The sequence below is a fragment of the Nyctereutes procyonoides genome, unplaced genomic scaffold (genome assembly GCF_905146905.1).
Source record: "Nyctereutes procyonoides isolate TBG_1078 unplaced genomic scaffold, NYPRO_anot_genome, whole genome shotgun sequence".
Classification (NCBI taxonomy): domain Eukaryota; kingdom Metazoa; phylum Chordata; class Mammalia; order Carnivora; family Canidae; genus Nyctereutes; species Nyctereutes procyonoides.
The window spans coordinates 10,972,848-10,998,988 of record NW_026575139.1 but is presented as its reverse complement, the minus strand read 5'-3'; the positions used below and the strand labels follow the sequence as shown (position 1 = coordinate 10,998,988).

Here is a 26,141-nt window from a genome sequence, read left to right as displayed (position 1 = left end):
GCCGCAGCCAGAGGATGCGCGTGACCTCTCGAAGCGGGTTCTGTCCTAGAGCCTCCGGGGAGGACACGGCCCCCCAACACACACCTCCAAACTGTGGAAGCGTAAACGTGGGTTGTTTGAAGCCACAAAGTTTGTGATAATTTCTAAATTTTTTGCAGCAGCCTCAGGAAGCTAAGGCACACCCAGAATGTGGGCCATGGGGCCCTACGTGATGCGGCCCCCGCTGAACCCTCTGGCTCGCGGTCTCCGCCCTCTCCTGCTTTACCACCCTGTCCCCCTCCTGCCTCTGAGCCTTTACACTTGCTGTTCCTGCTTCCCGGGACGCCTTTCCCCCACAGATCCACCTGGCCTGTTCTGGCCACGTGATGACTTATTGGAGCCTTTTCTTTCCTTTTCTAAGAATTATCTACTTATTTTAGAGAGAGAGCACATGCGTGGAGGGGAGGGAGAGGGAGAGAGAAATCTCAAGCAGATTCCCTGCTGAGCGGGGAGCTCTACATAGGGCTCTATCCATGACCCCGAGATCATGACCTGAGCTGAAATGAGGAGTCAGATGCTTAACCGCCTGATCCCCCCAGGCACCCCTATCAGAAGCTTTTGTAACTACCTTCCATAAAATCAGAACTCTCGACACCCCTCGGTACCCCCCACGTGGATCACTATGTTTATATGGCATAAGATGCATTATGTATTTCTCTATTTCCTTCCACAAAAATATAAGCCCCATTTATATGTCCTGCTTACCCTCGGTGCCTGTAGTGAGTGCCTGCTGTTGTAAGCACTCTGCTATTTGTTGGATGGATGGATGGATGAATTTTACAGATGGGGCAACTAAGACCAGGGAAGAGGAGTACATCAAACACGGTGTCTCCCACCTCCTGCTGCCCCGAACTGCTTCTGCTGGGCAGGTTAGGACATTGTTCAAAGGTTTATCTCCTAGGCCCAGGGTCTCAATCCTGGTTCTGTCAGGTGACCCCAGGCTGGCGTCTTACCTACTCAGCTTCTGCTCCCCAATCGCGAATGAATGAATGAATGAATGAATGAATGAATGAATGCTTTCCCTTGGTTGGGAAAGCCCTGCAGGCTAGAAGACCAGAACTGGGACCAGGAGCAGGAGCAGGAGCAGGAGCAGCAGCAGGACCAGGACCAGGAGCAGGAGCAGGAGCAGGACCAGGAGCAGGAGCAGGAGCAGGACCAGGACCAGGAGCAGGAGCAGAAGCAGGAACAGGACCAGGAGCAGGACCAGGAGCAGGACCAGAACCAGGAGCAGGACCAGGAGCAGGACCAGGAGCAGAAGCAGGACCAGGAGCAGGACCAGGAGCAGAAGCAGGAACAGGACCAGGAGCAGGACCAGGACCAGGAGCAGGAGCAGAAGCAGGAACAGGACCAGGAGCAGGACCAGGAGCAGGACCAGGAGCAGGACCAGAACCAGGAGCAGGACCAGGAGCAGGACCAGGAGCAGAAGCAGGACCAGGAGCAGGACCAGGAGCAGAAGCAGGAACAGGACCAGGAGCAGGACCAGGAGCAGGAGCAGAAGCAGAAGCAGGAACAGGAACAGGAACAGGAGCAGGAGGACCAGGACCAGGGCCAGGAGCAGAAGCAGGAACAGGACCAGGAGCAGGAGGAGCAGGAGCAGGAGCAGGAGCAGGGAGAGATTATGGGGAGCAGGGCAGGAGGCTGCAGGGCCAGGCTGCAGGGCCAGGCTCCAGGCCCCCGGAGCACAGACCTGACTCCAGGAGAGAGCTGGGGAAGCCACAGCATGGGTTTGGGGGGCAGAGGCCAGACCCACTCCTCTTATGGACCCTCATCTTATGAGGGACCCTCAGGGCTGTCAGAGGATGGGCTACCAGGCCAAGTGGAAGCGGAGAGGACGCTGCAGTGGCCCAGCCAGAGGTGCTGGGGCTGCCGGTCGACAGGGTGCTAGGGACACTGGACATGTGATCCGGAGAGAAATGACAAGATTCCGAAAGGTGCAGGGTGGGGAGCAGGTGGGATTGAGGAATAGGACTGCCTGTGGGGTTGGGGAGAGGTCTTGAACGGGTGGGGGTGAAGGGGCCTCCTAGACACTTGCTCTGCTTGCTCACGTACAATGGAGACATATAGGCTCCCATGATGGGAAGGTCTGGGGCTCCAGAGCTCAGGCTAGGACTCTGGGAGCCAGCCCCCCTTTCCTGAGTTGGCCTCATTCTCAGGCAGGCTGCCCCACAGGTGCCTGCAGCCAGCAGCAACCCTAGGCTGCGTCCTATTAGGATGGCCAACCCAACAGAGAGACAGATTCTGCTAATATTTCCATAACCCAAGTCCTGGGGGTGGGGTGGGGGCTCCCATCAGCTGAGCACGGACCACTTGCTTGAACCTGAACCACTAACACTGGGGGCGGGCTGGCTGGGCTTCCCCAACCCCCCGTGCTGGCCCCTGTGCTCGTCTTCCAGGTGTGTGTGGGGGGCGGGTCGGGGAGGGGAGTGGGACACTTTGGAGGGGCTGGAGGGTGGGCAGGCACACAGGAGCATCCCCAGGGCGCTGCACAGGCTGGCGTGCATGGGGTTTTCTGAGGGAAGGCCCGGCCCAGGGCTGGCTTGGGAGATAAGGGCCGCTAGGGTGCCCGGAGCGGCCCCAGCCTCCTGCCTTCCTGGTCCTGATCTGGGCAGGCCTCTCGCTCCCGCGTGCGGCGGATGGCGGGGCTGGGCTCTGCCCCTGCGCCCCGGTGAGCTGCCGCCCCACTGGACGCCCGCCCTCTCCTGCCAGTAGCTCCGCTTGAGAAATCTCACCATCGAGGCGCATCCAAGCCTCAGGTGCCGCCTGGTGACGTCAATGCCGAGGCCAGGGTGGGGAGCAGGTGCTGTGCCCGTGGCCTTTGCTACCATTGTCACACCCCAGTCCTCAGCTGCCCCATCACCTGCCTGCCCGGAGAGTCAGGACGGCTGTGCTCAGCTGGGCTGGGGGGGCCTCGAGGGCAAAACTCAGCTCCCCCACCTGCATTTCCTGGGGTCCCTGACAAGGTGAGGGATTGGAGGTCTGCTCAGCTTCTCTCTGGTCCTTGCCCTTTAGTATCCACTTCACTGCCTGGAGTCAGCCTCCGGCTTCACATCTGGCCCCCGCCCCTCTCGGCCCTCCCCTCTTGGTGGCAGGAGGGCTGCTGAAATTCCAGCCTGGAGGGGGGTGGTTAAGTCACGAATGCAGATGTCCCCGGGCCTGTCCCCTGCTCCCAACTTGGGAGTGGTGGGAAAAGTGACTTCCTACGGGACACTCAGGGCTAGGTCCCTGGTGCCAAGGGCTGACCCGGCCAGGGCAGGTGTGGGCGCCAACTACTTCCCCACCCCCCCGGGGACTGAGCCTTACCCCCTCGGCTCTGTGGGCTTCCAGCAACGACACCGGCCACGAGTCCATTTAAAAATCATTTTATTATTAACATCATCTTCCCATTTAGCCAAGTGTCTGTCATGTATAAGGAATGTCGGTAAATATTCCATTTGAAGCATCTTTGTACATATTTCCATCGATAAATAAACTCTGAATTCACATAAAAAAGTTAAACTTAAATAGCTCCTATTTCCTTCTCTTGTAACAGGCATATAGTGGTGAAATAGAAACATTCTCGAACTCAGGCTTTGCTCTAAGTGAGGACAGGAATTCACATGGTACAATTATTGACAACAGAACCAAGAAATTGTCAGCTGGTGTCCTGGCTTTGGACGAGGACCGAGGTGGGAAACAGAAAATTCACATTTGGTTTTCCGGGCCGCGGGTGGGGCAGGCGTGGTGACAGGGAGGAGAGATTTCTTTACAGCTCTGATAAAAATAATCTGCTCTGCCACTGAATTTTAACTCTGAATATATTCTTCTACATTTGCTGATTAAGTCCATTATCATTTGACTTTACAACGCAGATGTCGACTAACGAAATATGGCACGTAATCCGTTTTGAATGTCAGGAGGTTCCAAGACTATCACTGGGCTGGCCAGAAACGACGACAGAAATGCGCGAGGAGAGCGAGCGATGATCGGGGCTTGTTGGGTTAGTTCACTGCGGTCAATCGCACGTCCGTCCGTCCGTCCGTCCGCCCGTCTGTCCGCGGCCTCGGTGCAGGGGGGTGGGGGGGCGCCCCAGGCGGGGGGCGGGGGGGGGACAGAGCGGCAGTGAGGCTGGCAGGTGCCTGCTCAGAGCACCCGGGGGATGATGGTGAAGGGCACCGCGGGGCTGCTGGCTTCCAGCTCCAGGGCCGTCAGGAAGCACTCGGTGGCCGCCGCGTCGTTGCCCTGCGCCTGGAGGACCTCGCCCAGGCCGTTCCAGACCTCGTGGGCCGTCGAGTTCACCTGCACCGCATCCCGGAGGATCTTCTCCGCTAGACTGTAGCGGCCCAGCTGATGGAGGATCAGGGCCTGCGGGCGGCGGAGAGACAGACAGACAGACAGACAGTCAGAGAGGCCCTGCACCTGCAGGCTCTTGCCTGTCCCTGAGCATCTGCAGGTTGGCGGGGGGCTGATGTCCATGGGGCTGGGCACCCAGAGGTGCCAACGCTCCCCGCATGCAGGGGCAACGGCTGGGGCGCGGCTTGCCCTGTACGAGCCGGCCCCGCTCTGCCGCTTTAGAAGGATGACACCTGCAGTCTCCTGGGGTTCAGGCGGGCCCTGAAGGCCCGGGGTGGGGGGGCCCATCGGAAGGGACGCTCTGTACCGACCCGTGCTCCTCACCTGAAGAAACGTTGTTTGTGGTGTTACCGTTGCAATGACTGGAACAGGATTGTCCCCCACCAGAAACCAGCCCCTGCTTTCACCATGCCCACTCACCCCAAGCTCGGCTGTCACCTTACACAGCTTCATGTTATTTTATTTTGCTTCAAAGATTTATTTATTTGAGAGGGAGAGAGAGAGGGAGAACTCGAGCAGGTGCAGGGGCAGAGGGAGAGGGAGAGAGAAGCAGGCCCCTCTCAGAGCACAGAGCCCGACCCGGGGGCTCGACTTCACGACCCTGAGGTTGTGACCTGGGCTGAAATCAAGATTCAGATGCTTCACCCACTGAGCCCCCCAGGCGCCCCCACCTCACACAGTTTTAATTAGGATGTAGGCAACGGTCCCCCGATATTTTACTGGAACCATGTTCCCGAGCTGCTCTCTTTGAGCCAAGGACAGAGCCTCATTTCCTCGACCTCTCCCTCACCGGCCGCCTCTGGGGATGTGCCCACTCTCTCTACTACTGTAAATCACGCTGTGATGAACATCTTTCCAGACAGTGGCGCTGCACCCTATAGAGCAGCCCGGGTTAAATCTGTCCTACAGTCCCCTACCCTGTGGGCGAATGGGACTCTACCTCTTCTGGGTATTAACAGACAAAGGAAACTGCTCAGGAGCAGGACCACGGGGTGGGGCGCAGACTTCTCCTGGATGGGGCTCAGTGGGACCAGCTTGACGACTGTTGGGAGGTTCCTATTTTAGAGCAAATGTCCCCACAGTGGCCTGACTGGGTTGGAGGATATGCCTCTTTATAGGGTTCTCCAAAGGCTCTGCAGGTGAGATCCCCACAGGGGCAGGGCCTTCAGAGCCACAAGCAGGGTGTCAGGGGCCGGTCCCCCAGCCCCCACCACGGTGACTTCAGAGGCACAGACCCACCCTCCTTACTAAAACCTGCATTTATTTATTTATTTTTAAGGAGCCATGGAGGTGAACTGTTTGCCATGTCTCTGTTTACACCTTGTTAGAGGACGGCGATTCACCCACGATCACAAGTGTCTAGACTGTTGTTGAACTTCTGAGATTTCTTTCCTTTGAACATAAGTTTTTGGTTTTTTTAAATTGGATTCGTTGAACTTGTGTTGGCTGGTTTTGTGTTTTTTTTTTTTTTTTTTTGTCACTTCAAAGCTCTGCAAGTTACCCTTTCAAAGAGCTGACACGTGTTCAATTCCACCCTGCTCAGGAGCTGTCTGGTTTATCTTGGCAGACAGGAACCAACGTGGATTTGTTCTCCTGGGCTGGACACTCGCCGGCCGGCCGCCCACCTCCCCACTCCCGCAAGGCACTGCCCCCGGCCAGAGTGAATGGTCACCTGGGACCCGGGGGCTCTCCCGCGGGCGGCAACACCCTCCCTTCGCACAGGGACTGCCGTTTAGGCCTCCGTTAGCCCACGTTGGGTTCCAACAGTGGAGGTGGACAGGAGAGCCTCTCCTAACTTCTCTTCGCTTTCATATATTTGTTGACAACTGAGCTCTATCCCTTGCCAGACCAACTTCAGAATCATTTCTTTCGTGCCCTTTGAGGGTTGAATCGTGTACCCACCAAGTCTCCAGGGGTGCATGGAGGAGCCTGGCATGTGCAGGGTCGTGTCTTCCCTCCCAAGAATGTGGTCCGCCCACCGGTCCCCCGTACTTCATCCTAAATCTCCCACTGAGGCCTTGCACTTCCTTTTTGTGCCCCCTGAGCTGCCTTCCTGAGCGAGGAGGCCGAGGAGGAGGCTGGTGCAGCAGGACCTCAGTGTCAGCTCTACTCTGCGAGGAAAACCGAAAGGAAACAGTATTCGTTCCCTTTCTTAACGTCTCTCCGTGCTTAAACCATGGCCATGCTGGAGTCCAGGTCCTAAATCAGACCTGTCAGAGCCAGGGCTCTGGGCAGCAGGGTGGCCCCCTCCCTGAAGCATTAGGACAAGAGCAGTGGCCTGAAGTTAGTCCTTGCAATTAGGATTTCATGTTGCCTTTGGGAATTTCTCTCATCGGCCTACGGGCCCTCCCGTTCTCCAGAGGGAACTGCTGGGTTTCAGCTGCCTTGCCCAGGCTGGTGAGGGTCAGGTGTGCAGAGACCACCAGGGACAGATGCCATTCCCCACCCGTGCGTGGGCAAGGGAGCAGGGGCAAACGCCCAGCATGGATCTGGAGGCTTCCTGGCCAGACGGTGCATAGTGGTAACAGCAGCACGGGCTTTCCCGGTGTTTATATTGCACCAGGCACCGTTCCCGGGGCTTATATCCTTTAGTTCATTTAACCCACCCAGGGAGACCCCGAAGTAGTTTCTCCTGGGCACGGCTGGGATAGGCCCTCGCCTGGCTGCCCGGCCTGCTGCTGTTTGCTGAGGAGAAAGATCCCGCCACGGAGGAGCACCCATCACCCGGAGGGGAAATCTCCCAACACACACACCCCTTTGGATGGGTGAGCAAACCATGGCTTCTACAGCCCTTGTCGCTGGCCCCGGGTGCACAGCCGCCTCCTGCACATCCGAACTCTTAGGGCCTGAAATCCATTTGGGTGCAGAGCCCAGGGTGGGGCAGGAGTCAGGGGTCACCTCCATCTCCTGGCGCGGTGCTGTGCACCCCACCCCCCGGGCCCTCCTTCAGAGAAACTCAGCTTGACACCCATACTCCTTGGTCCTGGAGGTCAGGTGGGAAAGGGCGGGAGGCCTTCCTGAAGTTCTAAGCAACGGAACATGAGGACCAATGAGCTCCTGCCTCCTTTTCTTCCAGGGCAGGTTATGAGCTTGAGCTCAGTCTAGAACATTCCAATTTAACTGACGGAGAAGCAGGAGGGAGGGAGGGGAGTCTGGGTGATGGCAGCAAGCAGAGGCATGAAGATTACACAAGGTGCCTTGTACTCACCCCTTCAAGGTAGGACCTCCTCAGTGCACCAAATTACTGAACACACGCAGCCCTTTTCTGAGCGGCCCTACCACACCTGCTGCACGTGCGGGGCCAAGGGTGGACGAGGGGCAAGCCCCTGGTGAGGTGGAAAGAGGCATCCTTGGTTTCTTGGCCGCAGGCTTAGAGCATAATTTAGGTTCCGCTGGGCTGGGCTGCTGTCAGTCAGCCCCGTGCTGCTTCCTTCTCAATAGGCATGACGCTAGGCACCCGTACTTGGCTCATCTCACGTTTACCACTTCAGATGCAAAGAGGCAAGGTCCACAAAGGCCCAGGATCTTGCCCAAAGTCGCAGGGCCAATGAATATGGGGCTGCAGGCTAGCCCAGGTCTGCCCAAGGCCCAAACCCCCATGCTCCCCCCCATCCATCTGGCCCGCTTACTTGCTCACTGCTGCCTCTGTGGCTTTAAGAGACGCACCCGGAACCCCTCGGGCACTGACCCAGTGACGCCTGAGCACCAGCAAATGGGCATCTGTGGGCTGGGTCTTCCCTTTCATTTCTCCAACCATGGAGAACTGGCTCTGTCCCTCCTCCCCATGCTTATGACCTAGACAGAGGTTCCTCTCCAGCCAGCCAGAGGTATTCTCCAACTCAGACTGCTGCTGGGGAGCATCTTAGGCACCTGCTCAAGGGCTAGGAGGGCTCCCTGTCTCCCTTGGGTGGCCCACAGGCTGGCTGTGACCCTGAGGCTGGGGTGGATGAGGGTGCCGAAGGTCTGCGGGGTCTTGTTAGCCAGGGAGTGGGCCAATGAGATGTGGAGCCCAGAGGTCGCTGGTCTCAGTGGCAAAGACCTGCCCCCACCCTGCTGGAGTGGGGACAAGGACACTGGTCTTTTTGCTGGGAAGTCTGATCAGAAGATGGCAGGCTGCTCAATCTGGTTGCAGCCTATCATGGGGACTACAGGGTATATGGCAGGGGGCAAGCCTACCCACCCCCAAACGCCTGCAGAGAGCCAGCCGCTGGGCTAATCTGACCTGTCACCCTCAGTCCTGGGCAGCTGAGAGTCTTCGTGTTGTCCAGAGCTGCAGACTTCTCGTGGGCTCGGAAATTTCCAGCCCATATACCTGGACTTCTATTCCTAATGTGGGCACAGGCTCCCCTTTCCAGATGACCTTGAAGCTTCCTGAGCAATCTGCTTAGTGGAATTAATTCCTAAAGCTGGAACCGCTCAGGGAGACATCGGATGCTTGCCAGGGGCCACCAGCTCGGGCTTTTGGCAAAGGAATGAAAACTCGGCCTCTGCTCAGGGCCCCAGCAAGCCAAGAGCAGCTCTGACATCAGTCACATAATGGGATCAACCAGGACCAGCTCTGGCTGGGGTCTGGGCTATTGCTTGGTGCCAGCGTTGCAGCCGGGCTGGCCAGAGGTGGGCTGGTACCTGGCTGTCAGGACGGACACACCACCCAAGCCCCCGCGTGTGGGGAGAGGCCTTCCTTGGCTTTGTTGTGCCCCTATGCACTAGAACCCTGGCCCCCTTTCTGATTCTACAGGCCCTGCCTCCTCTCTTCTCCAACCATCAAAGACCTAACTCCTGAGGCTGGCTTTTAACTATCCTCACCACTGGCTGGATCCAGCTTTCTCTTAGCACGGACCTCAGAGAGCCCATGCACTGCAGGATGCATCCCCCTGCCCCCTTCCACTTCCTCAACCTCTGTCATTTCCAGTCTGGCCCCTCCCGCTGGAGCTCTAGCCCATGTGCTCAAAGCCCTGCTGATAGCCATTCCCCCAAGAGCCCAGGCCACACTGCCCCCCAGCCTTAGGCAGTCCTACCCAGAGGCATGGGTCCCGCTCCCAGCCCTCAGGCTGGCAGGAGACCGAGATTTCCAGGTCTGACCTATTTCACGAGCAGAATAACTCACCTTCTCCCCCATATCAAAATCCCAAACTCCACTGGGTGATCGCCCAGATCCCTGCCATGTGCTGGGGATACAGAGCAAGGCTCTCAGAGCTTGGGGCCCAGTGAAAATCCTAATGAGACGGAGCAGCTGTCACGTGCCGGGTGCTGGGCGCGTCTAAGACCCCAAGACACACATGCAGGCAGCAAGTGGCAGGGCTGAGATGTGAACTCGACAGCTCGTGCCTGCTCTTGACACCAGACCCTTTCCTTCTCCCGGGAGAGGCTGTGCCAACAGGCTTTCGCCACCTGCCTCAACCCCGGCGTTCCTCAGCCACTGCAGGTGAGGAGGAGCCGGGCTGGCCTTCCGGAAGATGGGAATCACTGAGAGCTAACTTATTTGTCCCTTTCTTTGGGCACAAGCAAAGACAGCCTCCCAGGCTGGTGATTACTGTAATCAGGTGTTCTGTACAAATAAGATCTTGGTGCTGCACCAAAATGGAAGTAAATGAGGGAATTAAACCTGTTATTTTTTCAAATGAGGCAAAATGGACTTGGCTGATTTGAAGACAAGTAGCCTCTTCCTCGCTCACGTCTTGTGTGTGTTGATAACTGATGCCCGAGGACTGAAGACCTCGCCACGTGTCGCAGACACCTGAGCAGGAGAGGAGCCCTGTTCGGCCTTCCTGCTCCAGCCCTGGCTCTGGAGAGCACCCGAAGCCCTGGAGCAGATGACGCAGAGTGAGGCTGCAGGACAACAGCCCCTTTGGGAGATTTCAGACACCCCCATGGTGCTCTGCGCATGTGCCGGGTCAGCCCTTGGCCGGGCTCAGGGGCATGTCGTGGACCACTGCTTGTCCCTGCAGAGGCACGGGCACAGAAACATAATGTCCTTGCAAGGAAGCATGTCCCCAGCGCCGAGCCCCCGCTAAACAGCAGCCCTGCAGCTCAGCTCTAGCCGGGGGTCAAGCAGTGGTTTCTCTCTGGCTGTGGCTTTCTCCAAGGCGGGATGCTCTGGAAATCAAACGTGCGGCTCCCTCATGCTTGCCCTGCCTCACTGGGCTCGGGCTGTGGGCTCTGCCTGTGGGCACTGCTCTCGGCTTCTGGAACAGGGGTCAGCAGGTGCCCTTGCCACGTCAGAGCCGGCCGGGGTTTTGCAGAGGCTGCTGGACCTACCAAGGCCAGGGATGGGGAGGTCGTGCAGTGTCGGGGGTGGCACCGGAGTATTTAAGAGTCTTGTGGGATCCCTGGGTGGCGCAGCGGTTTGGCACCTGCCTTTGGCCCAGGGCACGATCCTGGAGACCCAGGATCGAATCCCACATCGGGCTCCCGGTGCATGGAGCCTGCTTCTCCCTCTGCCTGTGTCTCTGCCTCTCTCTCTCTCTGTGACTATCATAAATAAATAAAAAAAAATTAAAAAAAAAAAAAAAGAGTCTTGTGTCCTGTCCTGGGTCAGAAGTTCCACCACCGAACCACTGCGGGGTGTGGGGGGAGGTGGGGCAGCATCATCAGGAGGTTCTACCAAAAATACAGATAAACTCGAGAGGACGAATGTCTGGATCACAGGCTCCCCTGAGTTTTAGTGGGCAAAGTATCATAACCAATGTACTGCGTGTGCTACCGACAGCGAGGCGCTTCCCTAACTGTCCCGTGGGAGCTCTGTCGCCATCCCACCCGCCTGCTAGGCCTTGCCCCCAACGCCTGGAGGGCAGGGACCCGGCAGGCCGCAGTCACCTCTGTGCTGTGAGGCGTGGCGCCGAGCAGGAGGGCTGTACTCAATGAGGAATGGGTAAATGAGGAGACCCTGAGTATCCACGAATAAGAACCATGTTTAAAGCCCCCGCTGACCCAGTCCAGGCCTGTCTGGCCCAGAGCTGGTGCTTGTGCCCAGCACCCATGAGCCCGGGGCCTGAGGCCAAGGGCTGTCCCTGGGAGGAGCAGATGGGAGCTCATGCCCACATCTGCTGCTCCCTGGGCCGTTCAAGCCAAACCAGCACCTCCAACGCTTTGGATAAAGATGCATCAGCCTCCCCCTGGCGGGACTTCTGTTGTCAGGACCCTGGGATCGTGATGGCAGCTAGAGGAAAGCCTGCTACCCCAGCCGGACACCCTTTGGGACAATGACAGAGCTGCCGAGCTGGCTGCAGCCTGAGCTGTGGCTGCGCTGGTCAGAGGTGGCTGGTGTGGGATCGGGACAGGGGCGAGGGGTAATGAGGAGCTCTGAAGACTGCGGCTATGGTCACCGGGCCGCCCAGTGCAGGGACCGGCCTGGCGCTCCCTCAGAGTGGGGAGTGTAGGTTAAGAGCTACGTCCATGACTTGGGCCACTTCTGGGTCCCAGATGCTTTGTCTGTACAACGGGGACAAATACCGACTCACAGGAGTACATGAGGCCCAAGTGAGACCAAGTTTGTGAAGCGCTCAGTACACCTCTGGCGAACGGTCACCACCATCGGTGTGATTAGGGGAGGGGAGGCCCCTCGGATGCCCACAGTTACGCGGCTATTGGCTGCCAATACCCCCCCCCCCCCCGCCGCCCTGTCCCTCTGGATAGTGCTCGGGAAGCTCGAGTACCATCTGATCTGATTCATCCGTGCACATCCAGCCCCCAGGGTGGGACTGGCACAGAGAAGGTTCTCGGGGAATATTTGGTGAATGGATGGAAGGACAGACAAGTGGATGGTGAAGGACCCTGTGTGATGGCGAGGAAAACAGAGGTGGCCATGGCTTCTTGCCAGTGCTTTCAGCTAACACGCGCCAAAGTCTAGGCCTCAGGTCCCCCTTGTCCACGCTCCCGTCAGAGCCCGCTCACTCACTCTGCCTTCCAGGGACATCGGTGATGCAGCTGTTCGGGGGGTGGTGGCCGCCCGACGGGAGCAGGTGCTCTGTTCCCAGTGCATTGCCACGGCCTCCCCTCGGGTATCTGGCCACACACAGACCGGACGCCTCTGAAGAAGAACCCAGCAGCCACCGACAGATTCACAGACAAGGAAACAGAGGGCCAGAGAGGAGACGGGCCTTGCCCAAGGCCGTGACCCTGCTGGATGCAGAGTGGGGATAGGTCCCTAAGGGTGCAGGGGGTGGGTGGAGGGGCCTGGGGTGCTGCCTGGCACGCACCCCACACCTGAACTCTGCCCTCAACCCCGCCTGCTCTGTGCTGGCCTGCCGGGGGCCAGTGCCTGGCACAGTGAGCGCCTCCTGGAAGCCCATGGCGGCCCCAAGTGGGAACGGGGTCCCTGGGTGAGCTCCTGCCCCTTCCCAGCAGCTGTCACTGGCAGGGCTGGAGTCTGCATCAGCTGCAGCAGAGGCACCACGGAGGAAACCAGCATGCAGGGCCCCCCGGTTCTCATCTGTTCCTTCCTGAGGATGCAATCCATCAGGCAGAGGCAGGGTGTTGTGGCCGGGCTCACAAAACTACGTTCCTGTTAGGTGAGAACACGAATGGGCCGCCGGGCAGGCCCACCCTGAGGGCCACAGCAGGCAGCGGCTTTGCAGAGCCCTTCTGGGGCAGTGACGGGGAGGACGCTGACAGGCTGCCCTGCCTCCCTTCCTGGGGAGCGGCCCCTGCTTCCTTGGTCAGGATCAAAGGCGCTGGCAGTTTTGAGCACCCGCATTTGTGGGCGCTGCTGAGGGGGTAGCCTGAGTCCTGCCCTGCTTCCCAAGATGCCTTGAAAAGGAACTGAAGACGCACTTGGAGGGGTGGGGGCGTGCTCAGCTTTTCCACCTGGATTCCAGCGGCTCCGGGTGAGGTCTGCTCCACACTGGTTCTGTTTTATGTTTCATTTCTGTGTCCTGAGAGCTTGGCAATGCGCGCTGGCTTGCCAGGGGGCCGAGGGCGTGTGCTGGCCAACTGCGCGGGCCTTGCCAGGGCCTGCCCAACGGGCCAGGGGCTCCGAGGGCCCAGGGACCCCAGGTTCCCCGGCCGAGCAGAGGGCATCACCGCCCTACAGCCCTTCCCCGCGTTGGGCCCAGACCTCCAGAGTCGGGCGGGGTTCACACGCTGTAACTCAGCCCCCTTTGCTAGGCCAGCGAGAGCGAGTTGGGGGTGCCCTGGAGGAGGGCCTGCGGAGGGTCAGCCGCTCTGCTGCCACACAGGCTGGTATGGGCTGGCCTTTCTTGTTTTGGCCATTTTACTGAGTTCTGGCCCAGTTTCTGCAAAGGCGAAGGCCGGCCCTTCCTGGCAAGCTCGGGCCCGTCTTACCAGACAGCAGGCTCGTGAGCACCTCCAGGTCCCAGCCACCCCACCGGGCCTTCACGCAGGGACAGAACATTCCCAGCCCAGGGCCACTGCCATCCTGCACACGGGACGGGGGCTGCAGAGCAGAGAGGGAGAGGGACAAGGGGAGGAGGGAGACGAGGGCTGAGCGGCCCTGGGGAGGGGCCCTTGGGGACAGGCTGTGCGGAGGAGCTGAGCCGAAGCCAGGCCTCCAGGTGAGCAGGCCTCACACCACCAACAAGACATAAGACGGGGCCAGAGACGGATGCTCTGCGGCCACAGCGGGGCAGGCCTGGGGAAGGCCTGGGCAGGACCCTGCCGCCCCCCCGGGGGGGGGCTCTGCCCTCAGGGTGAACTGGATGCTGAGTGTTCCAGGAGGGGGAGGCAAAGACCCCAGCCCCTGCCCGCCCTTCCCAGAGGCTGCGGGCACCTTTGCTCCTCAGGGGAGCTGCGGCCATGGGAGGGTGTGCTCTCATGGGGGGCCTCTTTTCCAGGTCAAATGTTTTATTTGAAGAAACATGCCTTCTGGAGCCCAGGCCTTTCTAACATTGACCTCAACTCATAGGGAAACAAAACCCAATTTTTCCCAAACCAGCAGCCAATCATCCATGGAAGCAGAAGGCCTTGGGATGGTGGTGGGGGGGAGGGGGGTCCAGGCCTCTGCTTCATGACGCAGGAGCCCGTTGCAGGCCCTGCCAGGCAGCCTCCCACTGTGCTCACACCCTCCAGGGATGGGGAGCTCACCACTGCCCTGGGCTGCCCACCCCACACACCGAGCCGTCTGAACCGTGTGGAGGCCTCATTAGGTGTTGTGTCTAATTCTCACTCTCTGATGGTCGTTGAGTCCCCTGGAGTCACGTGGCAAAAGTCCCCTCCCCTTTCCACCTGATAGTCCTCAGGATTGGAAGAAAGCTTCCAGAAGTGCGCGCTCTCTCTCTGTCTCTCTCTCTCTTGCAGTCCAGCGTGTTACAGGAACAGGAACCTCAGGCCTCCCTACCCCTACATCACTGAGCAGAGCACCCAAAGGGGACCACACTGTGGGTTCAGAAGAAGGAGCCCTTAAGCTCCAAGACAATGTGAGTGTGGCTTTTCGTTTTCATGACTCGTCTGCCCGGCAGGATCTTTCAAAGTTTCTTCCTTCCAGAATGGTTTGGAATATTCTGGAGGAGCTGAAGCTGCGCAATTAGCAGAGTGACAGGCTGGCTTTCAGGCAGGAAACGGGCCAGCAGTGAGGATGGGGCCAGTCTGGCCAGAAGCCACAGGGCCTGCCTGGCCTCGTGTGGATTTCACGCAGGAATCCCAGTTTGGCCCCATATTTCCTCTGGCCTAATTTCTTTGAAACTGGGTACTTCAGCGTCAGTGCCAAAATATCTGCATGCTGTGGTGGCTTTTAGAGAACAGTCACTGGGGATCATTGGGGCACTTGGGAGGGCCCACCGTCAGCCAGCCTGCCAGCAGCTTCCAAGCACTGAGGACTCACAGCCTGGTCCTGGTGTAGAGTGATGCCCAGAGCACGGTCAGGATGGCAGAGCAGAGTCCCCAAGGGCCAGTCTCCTGGGTCATGGGTGGGTAACAGGAGCCCCGAATGGGCAAGCCCTCCACCTAGATCACAAATGTCACTGCGCACCTGTGCATGTCCTGGCACCATGTGCTGAGGGCTGGGAGCTCAGGGGCACAGACTGCCCCTCCCTGGGCTGGCTCCCTGGGGTTGCTGTGCTGTGGATCCCACCCCAGATGGAGAGCCCCTTGAGCCAGGCTGGGCCTGCTGCTGTGCATGCGAAGGCCCAGCGTCCAGAACAGTAAGGCCTGCTGGAAGGAGAAGGGAGGACATTCCAGAAGACGGAACACAACCCTCCCACCTTTTCTTTTTTAACAAATGAGAAAATGGAAGCTCAGCGTCCAGGAGGTGACTGGCTCACAACCACACAGCTACTTCTACCTCTAAAGCTTTGTGCGGACAGGTGTGGGGGCAGCTGCAGCTGGGAGGGGCCTTACCGATGGCAGAGAGATCTGGAAGGGGTCCTGGGTGGGCAAGCACCTAGCTCAGGCACCCAGCCACGCGGAGGCCATACTGGGTCTAAGAACCTGGTTCCCAAGGACCAGCTCACGCTCCTCCAGGTCAGGGGATCAGGGTCTCCGGGGGTGATGGGGGCACTTAGGGGGCCGCCACATCCAGTGGGGCCAGGCCATGGGCTCTCCAGCCTCAGGGAGCACCACGGGGCCCAAGAGGGGCTGATGGGGAATAATGCCCACCCTCCCCAGCACCGTGTGCCTGTAGCCCAGGCCCTTCCCATTCGGCCGTGGTGCTCATCTCACAACCACCCCCACCCGTACTGTCTGCTGGCGGCTGAGATCATTTAGACACTGGTCACACTCCACATCAGAGACGGAGGGTACCCTGCGTCCCCAGCAGTTCCGATGCCCTAACTAGGGCCAGGCCATCTGGCACTCTGACTCCCCATCTTTGCCTGCCTTTCCTGATAAGGAGTGGGGAGGAGACTTAGGGAAAAAAAAAGTCTGAGTCCTTCTCTGACTTCAGCGTTGTAAAGGCTAAAAAGGCATCAGCTTCCACCCTCCCTTTGAGCTGCCCCCAAGGTCTGAGCATAGCACCCCCCAGCCCTGGGAGGTGAATGGCTTTGATCTGTGTGCTAACGCCTGGGGGTGGAACCTGCCCTGGAGGCCAGACCAAGGGCACCCACTGGGAAATACTGGCCTTTGGGGCGAGCTCGCTTCCCACCCCCCCCGCAGCCCGGGGCCAGGCACTCACAAACTCCACGAACTCGCATGTACAAACACCAGAACCAGTGCCTCTACAGCTGTGCAAGGTACACTGACCTACTGGAGAAATGTCAGATGGGGCAAGTCCCATGCACTATCTGGGGACATAGGTGAGAAGGTCTGTCTCGGTGCAACTCAGGCTGAAGGTGGGGGGGTGGCGGGCAGGGTGAAGAAGCCCTGGGGTCCTTCCCCCAGAAAGACACAGGGATGCCAGGCATCCTCCTTACTCTGACGCCTGTAGCAATTCTTGGTAAAATTCTAGATGATTCTCCACCATCCCTTCCCCAAATTTGCTGTTTGAATTGCACGCCCCCCCCGCCCCCCTTGGTGCAGCACATGTTAGCTCAGAGGCCCCGCGTGGACATGCATATTGGCTACCACTTCTAGGGGAGAGCACAGCCACAGCGTGGCCCTGGTGCCATGGGACCTGCCCCGTCCCAGCCAGCATTTTCTGTGGGTGTTGACGCGCCTCCCTCACTTGCACTTTTCCATTGGTAATGGGCAAGAGACTCCTGTTGACTTATTTCGACAGCTCCCTGGTTGACTTATTTATGTATTTTTATCTACCTTCCCCAACAACAAGTTGGGCAGAGACAACGGCGCAGGCAGCCTGGAAGTCAGTGCTTCCCCGCGGTCCCATGGCCCGACTCATCTGCGCAGTGGAAAGTTCGGTGCTAATCACTCCCCGGAGGCAGAGGCCCAGCCTCCCACCCTCTGGGGAGGCTGCCCAGCCAGTGAGGTAGGTGTGGGCCTCTGGGACGCTCTGAATCAACTTCAGGCCCAGCTTTCCCCTGGGGGCTGGGGACCCCGGCTTCCAGGGGAGAGACTGGCGGCAGTGCAGGCACATGCTTCACTCCCCAGGAGATGATGGACACGGAGGGAGAGACATGGCCCAGAGCTGTGGTGGGAACGTGACTGCCAGGCCCCAGCTGGAGGTTCTCTGTCCTCCTGAGAATATCCATACACGTGAGCTGAGCCGAGGGCTTGCTGAGACCCCCTGGGCCCGAGGGTGAGAGAGGCCTGGAAGTGCCCGCCCCATTCCTGAGGTCCAGGGCTGGGCTTCCTTCCCTGTGACCCTCATCGGGCCTCTGATGGGGCAGGGGGAGGGTGTCACACCTTCCCAGGGGCGTCCCTGCACTTGCTTCTCACTATTTACCACCAAACACAGCACAGGCCTGTCCCGGCTCTTCCCACCAAGAAGTCCTGGCCTTCCCTGGGGCAGGAGCATAGGGCTGGGGAGCATCCTGCTCGTGAAGGGCATGTAGCCCCAGCCTGCTCTGGGGCCCACCACCAGGCACCCACCTTCGGCAGAAGCTCCTCTCTCCCTCACTTTTTCAACCTAGAACAAAGTAATGGAGCAAATGCTCAAGATGACAATTCTAGGGTTTGGAAAAATCTTGCACCCAACAAGTAATTTTTGGGATCATCTGTTGTACCTGTGGTTTCAGGCCTTAAGTGTTGAGTAGAGAAACAAGCACAAAACACCATAGGGCAGAGTCTCTTTCTACAGACTGGATGGGGGAGACTGCTCCCAGCATGCCAGGAAGGGATGGGCAGGGGCCTTCCTGGAGGAGGAGAGGCATACGCAGACCTGCAAGGGCGGTCCTGGGGACCTGGCTTCGGGCTGCGCTGCATTGGTCTTGGCCGGGCTGAGCACCGGGGGGGCCCGAAGGCAGCTAGGCCATGCAGTGCAGCATCTCTCTGACACCTGAGAGGCAGCCAGTGGCTGGAGGCCCGGGGCCTGGCATGGAGGAGCATCAGGGGATGGGCGCCCTGGCAGTACTGGGAGATGAAACCCCATAAGCCCACAGTGCAGAGGACTGTGTGCCAACTCAGGAGCCAGGGCAGGGCTGTGGAGACTCACCTCTGTATCCCCAGAGGCCTGTGTGGCCCCAGTGGACACTCACCAGCAACGGCAGTGGGGTGGTCACTGTGGGCTGTGGGCTGGTCACCCCCTCCCGTCCAGGCCTAGGTCCACCAGAAGGGCGTGGCAAACTTGCCCAGCTGCCAGGCCAACTCGCACCCCTGGGCTCAATGGTTGGTGTCCCCAGCGACCGGCTCAGGAGCAGAGGGTGCTGTCTGTCTGGGTGGAAGGGTGACATGTGTGCTCCTCAGCCCAGATAGCCAGCAAGGCTTCCAGACCCCAGCCCGGAGGCCACCTGGGGATGCAGGCTCACCTGGGCTCCACAAGCCCCTGCCAGGAGGATCCAAAGCCAGGGTGCTCCCCAGGTCTGAGTGTTCCCTGCTGGGGGCTCCTGGCCCTGGGCTTCCTGTTACCCCTGACCCCCGGCACAGTCACACCGCTGTTTTCTGGACAATGCACTGAGACACGGACACGGGTGATTCTCTACCCGTCGCCGGGGACTCGGTCATTTTGGCAGGCGCCTCCCATCCCTGCCAGGGTCTGGCACGGGCTATTTTTTCCATGTTTAAACAGAAACAAACAAAAGTGATAAGATACTTCTGATGGAGAGAGCTGGAAGTGACAGGGCTCGGAAAAAAATTTTTTTTTCCCACAAATGACAAGAGAACTTAGAGCATAGACTCCAGGCACGGAGCTCAGCGGCCTGTGCCCTGCCCCTCCCTGCCCCCCAGCATTCCTGCTGCACCAGGGCTGAGGAAAGCTACCATCTAGTGAGGAAAGAAAACAGGCAATTTGCTCAGAAGTGGGGAGTTCTACTCCTGGGTTTTTGCCAAGACTTGCTCCCCGGGGCTCCTAGACCTGGTCCTAGGACTTGGGAACAGTGACTGTGGCAGCCCGGCTGGGGCCTTGTGGGGAACAGCTGCCATCAGGGAACTGCACGGCCGCTGCGGAAATGGGACAGAGACTCAGCCCGGAGCTTTCTTTTCCGACACAGCTGAGCTCTTAACCATGAGCCGCTTCAGTATGGAACAAATCAGCATCCAGGTTAGCGTCATTTCCTTAAAAGTCCTCCATCGGTCCTAAGGGGACAAGCGCGTCGCTGCGCCCGCTCCCCCAGACAGAGGCCCTGGGACTGAGCCAACTCTCACCAGCCACCTGCTGTCGGAGGAGCATCGGGCCTTCTCCCCAGCCCAGGGCCCAGGCACAGGGCTCCAAAACAGGTGCGAGAGGGGTGGAGACGACGTGAGGTCCATCCCCTGTGGCCTCCGGGGGGACCTCTTCGCTTCACACACGGCTCCACAGCACACTGTTCTAGGCCAAGGAAGGCCTAGAAGGCGAGCAGCTGTCGGTAGCTCGTACGTGCTAGGCAGGTGCTCAGAGCTGCGCTCGACCTTGACGGCAGCTCTGTGAGGGTGGAATGTTCACTTCTGTAGGATAACAAGGTCCAAAGTCAGACGAATGGCCAATCAATCTGGTAAGGCTGGGGCTCAAATGTAAGTCTTTTGGCTCTGAGCCACCCCCGCCTTCCTGCCACCTGCCCCGGGCAATCCTGAGTCACACTCTTGCCCCCTGAGTCCCCCTCAGCCGTCCAGTCTCCATCTGGGGTGGCAAGGTGAGCTCCGCTGTGTCTGTGCCACGAGCACCCTCTATGCCGGGAATCCTGAGTCGGGGACACTGGTGTTCTTCTGCGCCCATGTGCACTGAGCCTCCTTTGCCTCCTTCCCCCCATCAAACCGGCTAAATCTGTGAGTCCGGTGCTGCTCTGCTAAACTGGCTCCCCAAAGGGAAAGAAAAAGCCGTGATTTGTAGCGCTTGCCCGTTTCCGTGGTATAACTACTCCCACCGTGGCTGGCGTCCTGCGGGCAGAGCTGGGAAAAGGTGAGCAGCGCGGCCCGCTGGCTCCAGCTCGCACGGCCCGCATCACCTGACCGGAGGAGCTGCCAGAGGGCCTGGTGCGGCAGCACGGCGACCATGGAGCAGGCAGGAGGGGACACCCGTGCCCTGAAACCCGCCCGTCCTGTCGGCCAAAGCACACAGCGACCTTGATGGTTGGAGGGTGGGTGGGTGGGGGCAGCAGCAAAAACATGCTCTATTCTTCAGGGTTAAGGATGCAGGGAAATCTGTGATCGAGCAACTGGACTGGGGGAGGGCTGAAAGCGTCACGGAATCACCCTCGGAACTCTGGGAAAATGGGGCTGGGGGCCGTTTTCTTCCATTTGGTCTCCAAAAAAAAGCATTCAGCAACACGGAGCTCCGAGCCTAAGATTTCTCTAAAGCCAATTTTCTTGTCGATTGGGCTGTGTCCCATGTCGCACTTGCTGGTGGGTGTGTGGGCGTCCGTGCCGTGTGGTAGGGGGTGGCTGGGGGGGGCTGCTGTCAACAACAAGGATGGGACTGTGGGTCGGCTTTCTTTGATCATCCCAAAGGCAGAAGCAGGTGTGTCACCTCCGTGGAAGATGCCAGGCACCAGGTAAAGAATTTAACAGCTTGTGGGAGTTCTAATTAGATTGCCAATTATAACTCGATTGACCTGCCTGGCTTTGAAAGGCCGGGAAAAATGCATGTTGTTCTTAGGAAGAAGCAGGTTTTTGCTTCTGGTTCGTTCTGGGAGAGCCCCGCGGGGATCGCTTGCTTCCACTTTGGTTCTAGCCCCATGCCTCGGGCTGGACTCCCACTGCCCCGACGCGCAGGGTGAGAGAAACTCTGTGGGGATGTAGGTCCCTACCCGGGGAGGGGCCACTTTCCACAGGAGGCATATGCTTCCTCCTTTCCTGATGAAGACAGACTCAGCGTCATGTGCCATAGGCTCCCTTGCAGGGTGGGCCAGCGGTTTCTGCTTCATTTGGAAGGACATCAGCCAGCGTGCCAATGACGGATCTAATCAAGACTGACCTCTTGGCAAAGCCACATCCCAGGCTCTGTGGTGTGTGTGTGTCCAAGATTCCTTGCCCAAAAGGCCTTGGTGGTTATCATTGATGGTCGTCCGCCCTCCCTGGGGACACTGTCACCTGGGAAGAGAATCTGGTCTCAGGCAGACACGAGAGGGGATGTTTCACGTCTGTCCTAGGAGCCAAGGCACGTGCAGTCACTGTTAGACGCCGCTGAAGTCCGCCTGGCTCCCACGACGAAGTGATCACATCTGATTCTCCCATTATCATCCCTTCTCACGGAGAAAGACTCGGAGGCCCAGAGAAGTCCAAGGCCCCCAGCTCCTCCGTGCGGAACCATGTCTGTCTCCCACACCCTTCCTCTGCACTGCGGTTTCACGGGCCTCCCATCAAGCACTGTGAGGCCCAGGGCCAGCTTCCCTGAGCCGGGAGCAGAGTGGAGGCCGTAGAGGGCCTGTGACGTTGGCAGGGTCAGGCCCTGAGGCAGCTGGGTGGGTGGGAAAACTGCAAGTGACCACAAGGTACGTTTCATTAGCCAAACTTCTCTCCTGCTCTGCAAGTGTTGGTGCTCCCTCCTTGGGTTCTGCCCTTGGCCTTCTTTCTTTCTCCCTCTCTGATTCACAGTCCAGCTGGGAATGGGTCTCATGTCCTCTCATGGCTTCAGCTGTCCCCTCCAGGCCACCGCGGCTTCCCAACTATGGCCCCTGCTCTGGAAATGCTTCCAGACCCAGCCAGCCACACGACAGGCTTACCACCTCTTTCCCCTAGCTGCCCCTCCTCCTGCGCCTCCTCGTACCGTGGAGGTGGTCTCATCCATCCAGGGACCTGCCCCAGGTGGCTGCGAATCACACGAGAACCTTCCAACTCCCTCACCACGCCTTACTGAATCTGCCTTCTCAAAGTCTCTTATCTTGGACTGTCTCTCGACAGTTACTAGCTGGGCCCCGGCCCTCGTGTCTCTTAGCTACCGCCTACCTTATCCTCCACGGCTTTTAGCACCATCTCTCCAAAATGCAAACCTGATCATGTTACTTAGTTTTAAACTGTTTATCTCTCTCTCTCTCTCTTTTTTAAGATTTTATTTATTTGAGAGAGAGAGAGAGAGAGAGAGAGCGCACGTGCATGAGCAGGGGGGAGAGGGCTCCGCTGAGTAGGGAGCCTGACTCAGGGCTGCATCCCAGGACCTTGAGATCATGACCTGAGCCGAAGGCAGCCGCTTCACTGATGAGCCGCCCAGACATCCCTAAACTGCTTTAATCCTGAAGAATTTCAAGCATGTGGAAAATCAGAAAGGCTAATGTAATGAGCATCTCCATACCTATCACCTAAATTTAACAACCGTTAACTTCTTTCACACTTGCTTTATCTATTTTTGGGGCAAGAGTTAGTATCTTAAAGAAAATTACAGGCACTGTGACACTTTGTCCCTAAATACTTCAGCCAAAATCTCTTAAAAATAAGGATGCTTCCTTACAGAACCACCCCTCAAAAAATTAATAGCACCTCCTCCCCATCACCTAGCACCTGGCCCCAACGGTCCCATACAGATCTCCAAGAGCTGCTTTGTTTATTAGGGACTCAAGCTCCATCTGTCCCCAGCTTGGGAAGAGTCCACACCTCCACTCAGCTGCTGACACCTGGGCCCTGGGTCACACCTTTGGTGGAGCCATGTCTGTCCTCCCCCCTGCCCTCCCCATGTGACCAGATAGCCTGTGGCCTGTACCTCCATCTACGGGAGCCCCTGGGACTTTTCCTACACAGGCTCCTGTATGTTTACGGCTCCCCTTCTAGACTCGAGGCTCTAGTCCAGCATTTGGTACGGAACCGGGCTCTTACACACATTGTGTCGTGTAATTGTTGTGACAGTTACTGAGGGGCCACCGTGGTGAACACGCGGTGGAGGCAAAGCCACAACAGCACCCGACGCAGACAGACAAGGTGCCCATGTCTGGGTCCCTTCCTGCTCCCAAGCCTCCAGCTGAGGATGTTCTGAAAGAGGCTTAAAAAGAGACAACTCCTGCAAAGATATTTTCAGAGACGGGGGTGGGGTGGGGGTCCCATAGATACTGAGCAGGTGAGGCCGAAGAGGGATGAGAGTGTCAGTTGGGAAGCCTGGGGGGGGTGGGCATGGAAGAGGGCAAGTAACTGTTGGGAGGGGGGTGTGCTATAGGCCCGGGAACGCTGGCAGAGGGGCTCTCCAGGGGCCGGGAGCTTTCAGGATGTGGGAGCCTGGATCTGGGAGCTGGGGGGGCCTCAACCCATGGTTCTGTCCTCTTCCCACAGCAGGCTGCTGGGGTCCTGGGGAGGCCCATGAGGGGCAAGGCCACCTCTGGACCCCAGGCGGTCTCTCCCCCAGTGCCCCAGAATGGAGCCTCTGTTCACCCACACCCCAGTCCTTGGTTGGCAGCGATCACTGGCTTCCCAGAGCAGGGGGTCTCTGAGGACCCAGCCCAGAGCACGCTTCTGTGATCTGCGGGCGAGGGGGGGGGAGGAGGGATGGGCCTGCCTTGGCTCCCAGCCACCACCTTCCTAGGCCCCGAGGGTCTGAGACCTGGTGATATTTGGTATTTTGTCTTTGGGATGTTTGTCATTCCTTCCTCCTGAGCGACCCCTCCCCCCTGGCAACAGGAGGAGTGCCAAAGGCTACCCTGGAGATCCCGCTGTGCCCACGGCACCGGGGCTCCTCTAGGCCAGGTCGGAGGCCAGTGGGGAGACCAAGTCTGGACTCTGGTTGGGGGCAAAAGAGAGAGGATGCAAGTTCTGGGGCGGTGTGACCAAGAGGGCCTGGAGCCCTACAGCCCCTCCTCCCCCAGAGCAATGAGCGGGGTTCTCTGGGGCCAGGGTCTGCCCATCTCCTCTCCACCCCCAGCCAGCATGAGAAGGCAGGTCCTTGTCGCAGACAGAGAACGTGGTGGGCATGGAGCCTTGGGAAGTGAGGGCGTCGGGATTCCAGATGGGTCTGCCACTCACGGCCCCGCGGCCCTGGCATCAGCATCCCAACCTGTGGAAGGTGGGTGCTCAGACTGGGGAATTTCCTTAGTGTTCTAAATCCCACAATGCCTTCGCGCTCAGGTGAGCATCAGGTCCAAAGACATCCCGGCCGCTTTAGGGCCTTATCCCTGATACTGAACGAAGAAAAGCTGGAAGCAGTGCCTGGGAGAGACTTCTGGGGTATCCTCCCAGGAGCACTCAGTGGGGAGTCTCTGGGACCAGCATCAAATGACATGGAAGCCATTCAGGCAAGGGACAAGTCAGGGGACATGAGCCCGTGCAAATAGCCCCGAACCCCACTTTCTTGTGGTGGCAGCCATGCCCTCCTGTTGACCCCAGGGGCAGGCAGCCTTGGGGAGGCAGGCGCTGAAATCCAACGAGGTCTGAAATAAGGCTGGGGAGTTGGGGGCAGCGATCTGGGAACACTCAGAACAACGCAGAGAAGGGCAAACTTGGATCCTGCCGTCTGGTCCAAGCCAGGGAGCCATGACTGTGGCCAGGCGGGAATGCGATGGAAGTGAAATGCCAAACCGTCCTGGAACAACGGGGCAGGATTTCTAAGAATAAATGGTTTGGGTAGAGTATGTCAGATTTTAAATAATTTTAGATCATAATCACTAATGAGACACTGAACTGCACTGTCTGATTAGTCATCTAAGACTCTAGCACAGAAAACAGAAATCAACACAGAATTAATTTTTCCCCTAAGCTGCAGCAAAGGAAGGCCCGGTGATGGCCTGTGTTTGGGGCCTGCGCCGGGCCCGCGTTGCTTCTGGGTCTGCGATTTCAGCCCTCGATGGAAGCACAGGGGCCCTGAGGCCGTGTCTCCCCGGCAGCACTGAGAAGACACCGCAGCCGTAGGAGGGGTCCGAAGAGCAAGCAGAGATGGTCCGCAGGGAGTATCTGTGCACCGACGATGCAGGTCGCAGTGGGAGAGCTTTCGGGGGGTTTGGCAAGAACGGGGGCCGTGAGGCAGGCAGGAGTCGTGCAGATGCAGAAGCCCCCCATTCCCAGGGGGACACTCCTTTCACTCCAAGGATGATACACACACCCAACCAACAGAAAGCGCTTTAAGCTAAAAATTACTATTTTCAAGTGAACGTGAGGACGAAGCTTGAGTCATAAAAAAACCTTTCAGTTACCTGGTTCTTCCCCAAAATCATCTCCAGTCCCTCCCCTTACTTGGATGGTTTGTGCCTCTGACCTGGCCACTGCGGTCACCCTACCTACCCCAAAACAGGTGCGGACACTGTGCAAACCCAGCTGCGACAACATGGTTCTCTCTTCCCTCCCAGGAGTCGACCCTCAAAACCAGAGTGAAAGCGAGGGATGTGTCTTGGCGCCGTGGAAATCAGGGAAGCGACCTGAATCTGGGTTTGGGGTAGGGGTGAGGGTATAAGCAGAGGCTCCCTTGGCCTGGCACCAAAATCAGAAGTCGCGCCCTGAACAACACAGCAGGCCTGCAGTTCACAGAGGGAGCCACATGAGATGGGTGAAGGACGCATCCTGAGTCACCATCAAGGGATGAGGGAGCGTCCTTGGGGAAAGGTGATTGGGGGCGGGGGGGCGGGGGCGCTGCCGGCAACTTCACAAGGGAATTTGTCTGAACAGAGGGCGTGAGGTTTGGCTGTCTGTTTTTCTCAAATAAAAAATGATATTTAGTGACATTTGTATGGTGCACGGGGGCCAGAGGACAAGGCTGCTCTAGGCCGGGGAGACAAGCTCCCCATCCCCCTTGGCACTCCCAAGGGCAGAGGCCGTCTCCTTCTTGGACACTGGCGGGGACCTGGGCCTCCAGAGAGTCCAGGGCCTAGGAAGGGGCTCTCTGTGTTGGAGGTGGGGCTACCACCTGGATCTGTACCACTCCAATCCCATGGCACTGCTATGTCAGCATGCCTGCCTCGGTGTCCCAGCCTGCCTGGGGATGGCCGTTTCAGCCCCCCAGGCACCTGTCT

At 58.5% G+C, this 26,141-nt stretch overlaps 1 protein-coding gene across 6 annotated transcripts in view; it reads right to left on the bottom strand.

The window, feature by feature from the left end:
• Positions 1-3,382: 3,382 nt before the first annotated feature.
• Positions 3,383-26,141, bottom strand: part of TTC7B (tetratricopeptide repeat domain 7B) — a 250,179-nt gene continuing 227,420 nt past the window's right edge. For all 6 annotated transcript variants that reach the window (XM_055303621.1, XM_055303622.1, XM_055303623.1 and 3 more), the window contains one exon: positions 3,383-4,380. In XM_055303621.1, coding sequence (XP_055159596.1) covers positions 4,159-4,380 — 222 coding nt within the window. In that variant the 3' untranslated portion in view covers positions 3,383-4,158. The remainder of the gene's footprint in view (positions 4,381-26,141) is intronic.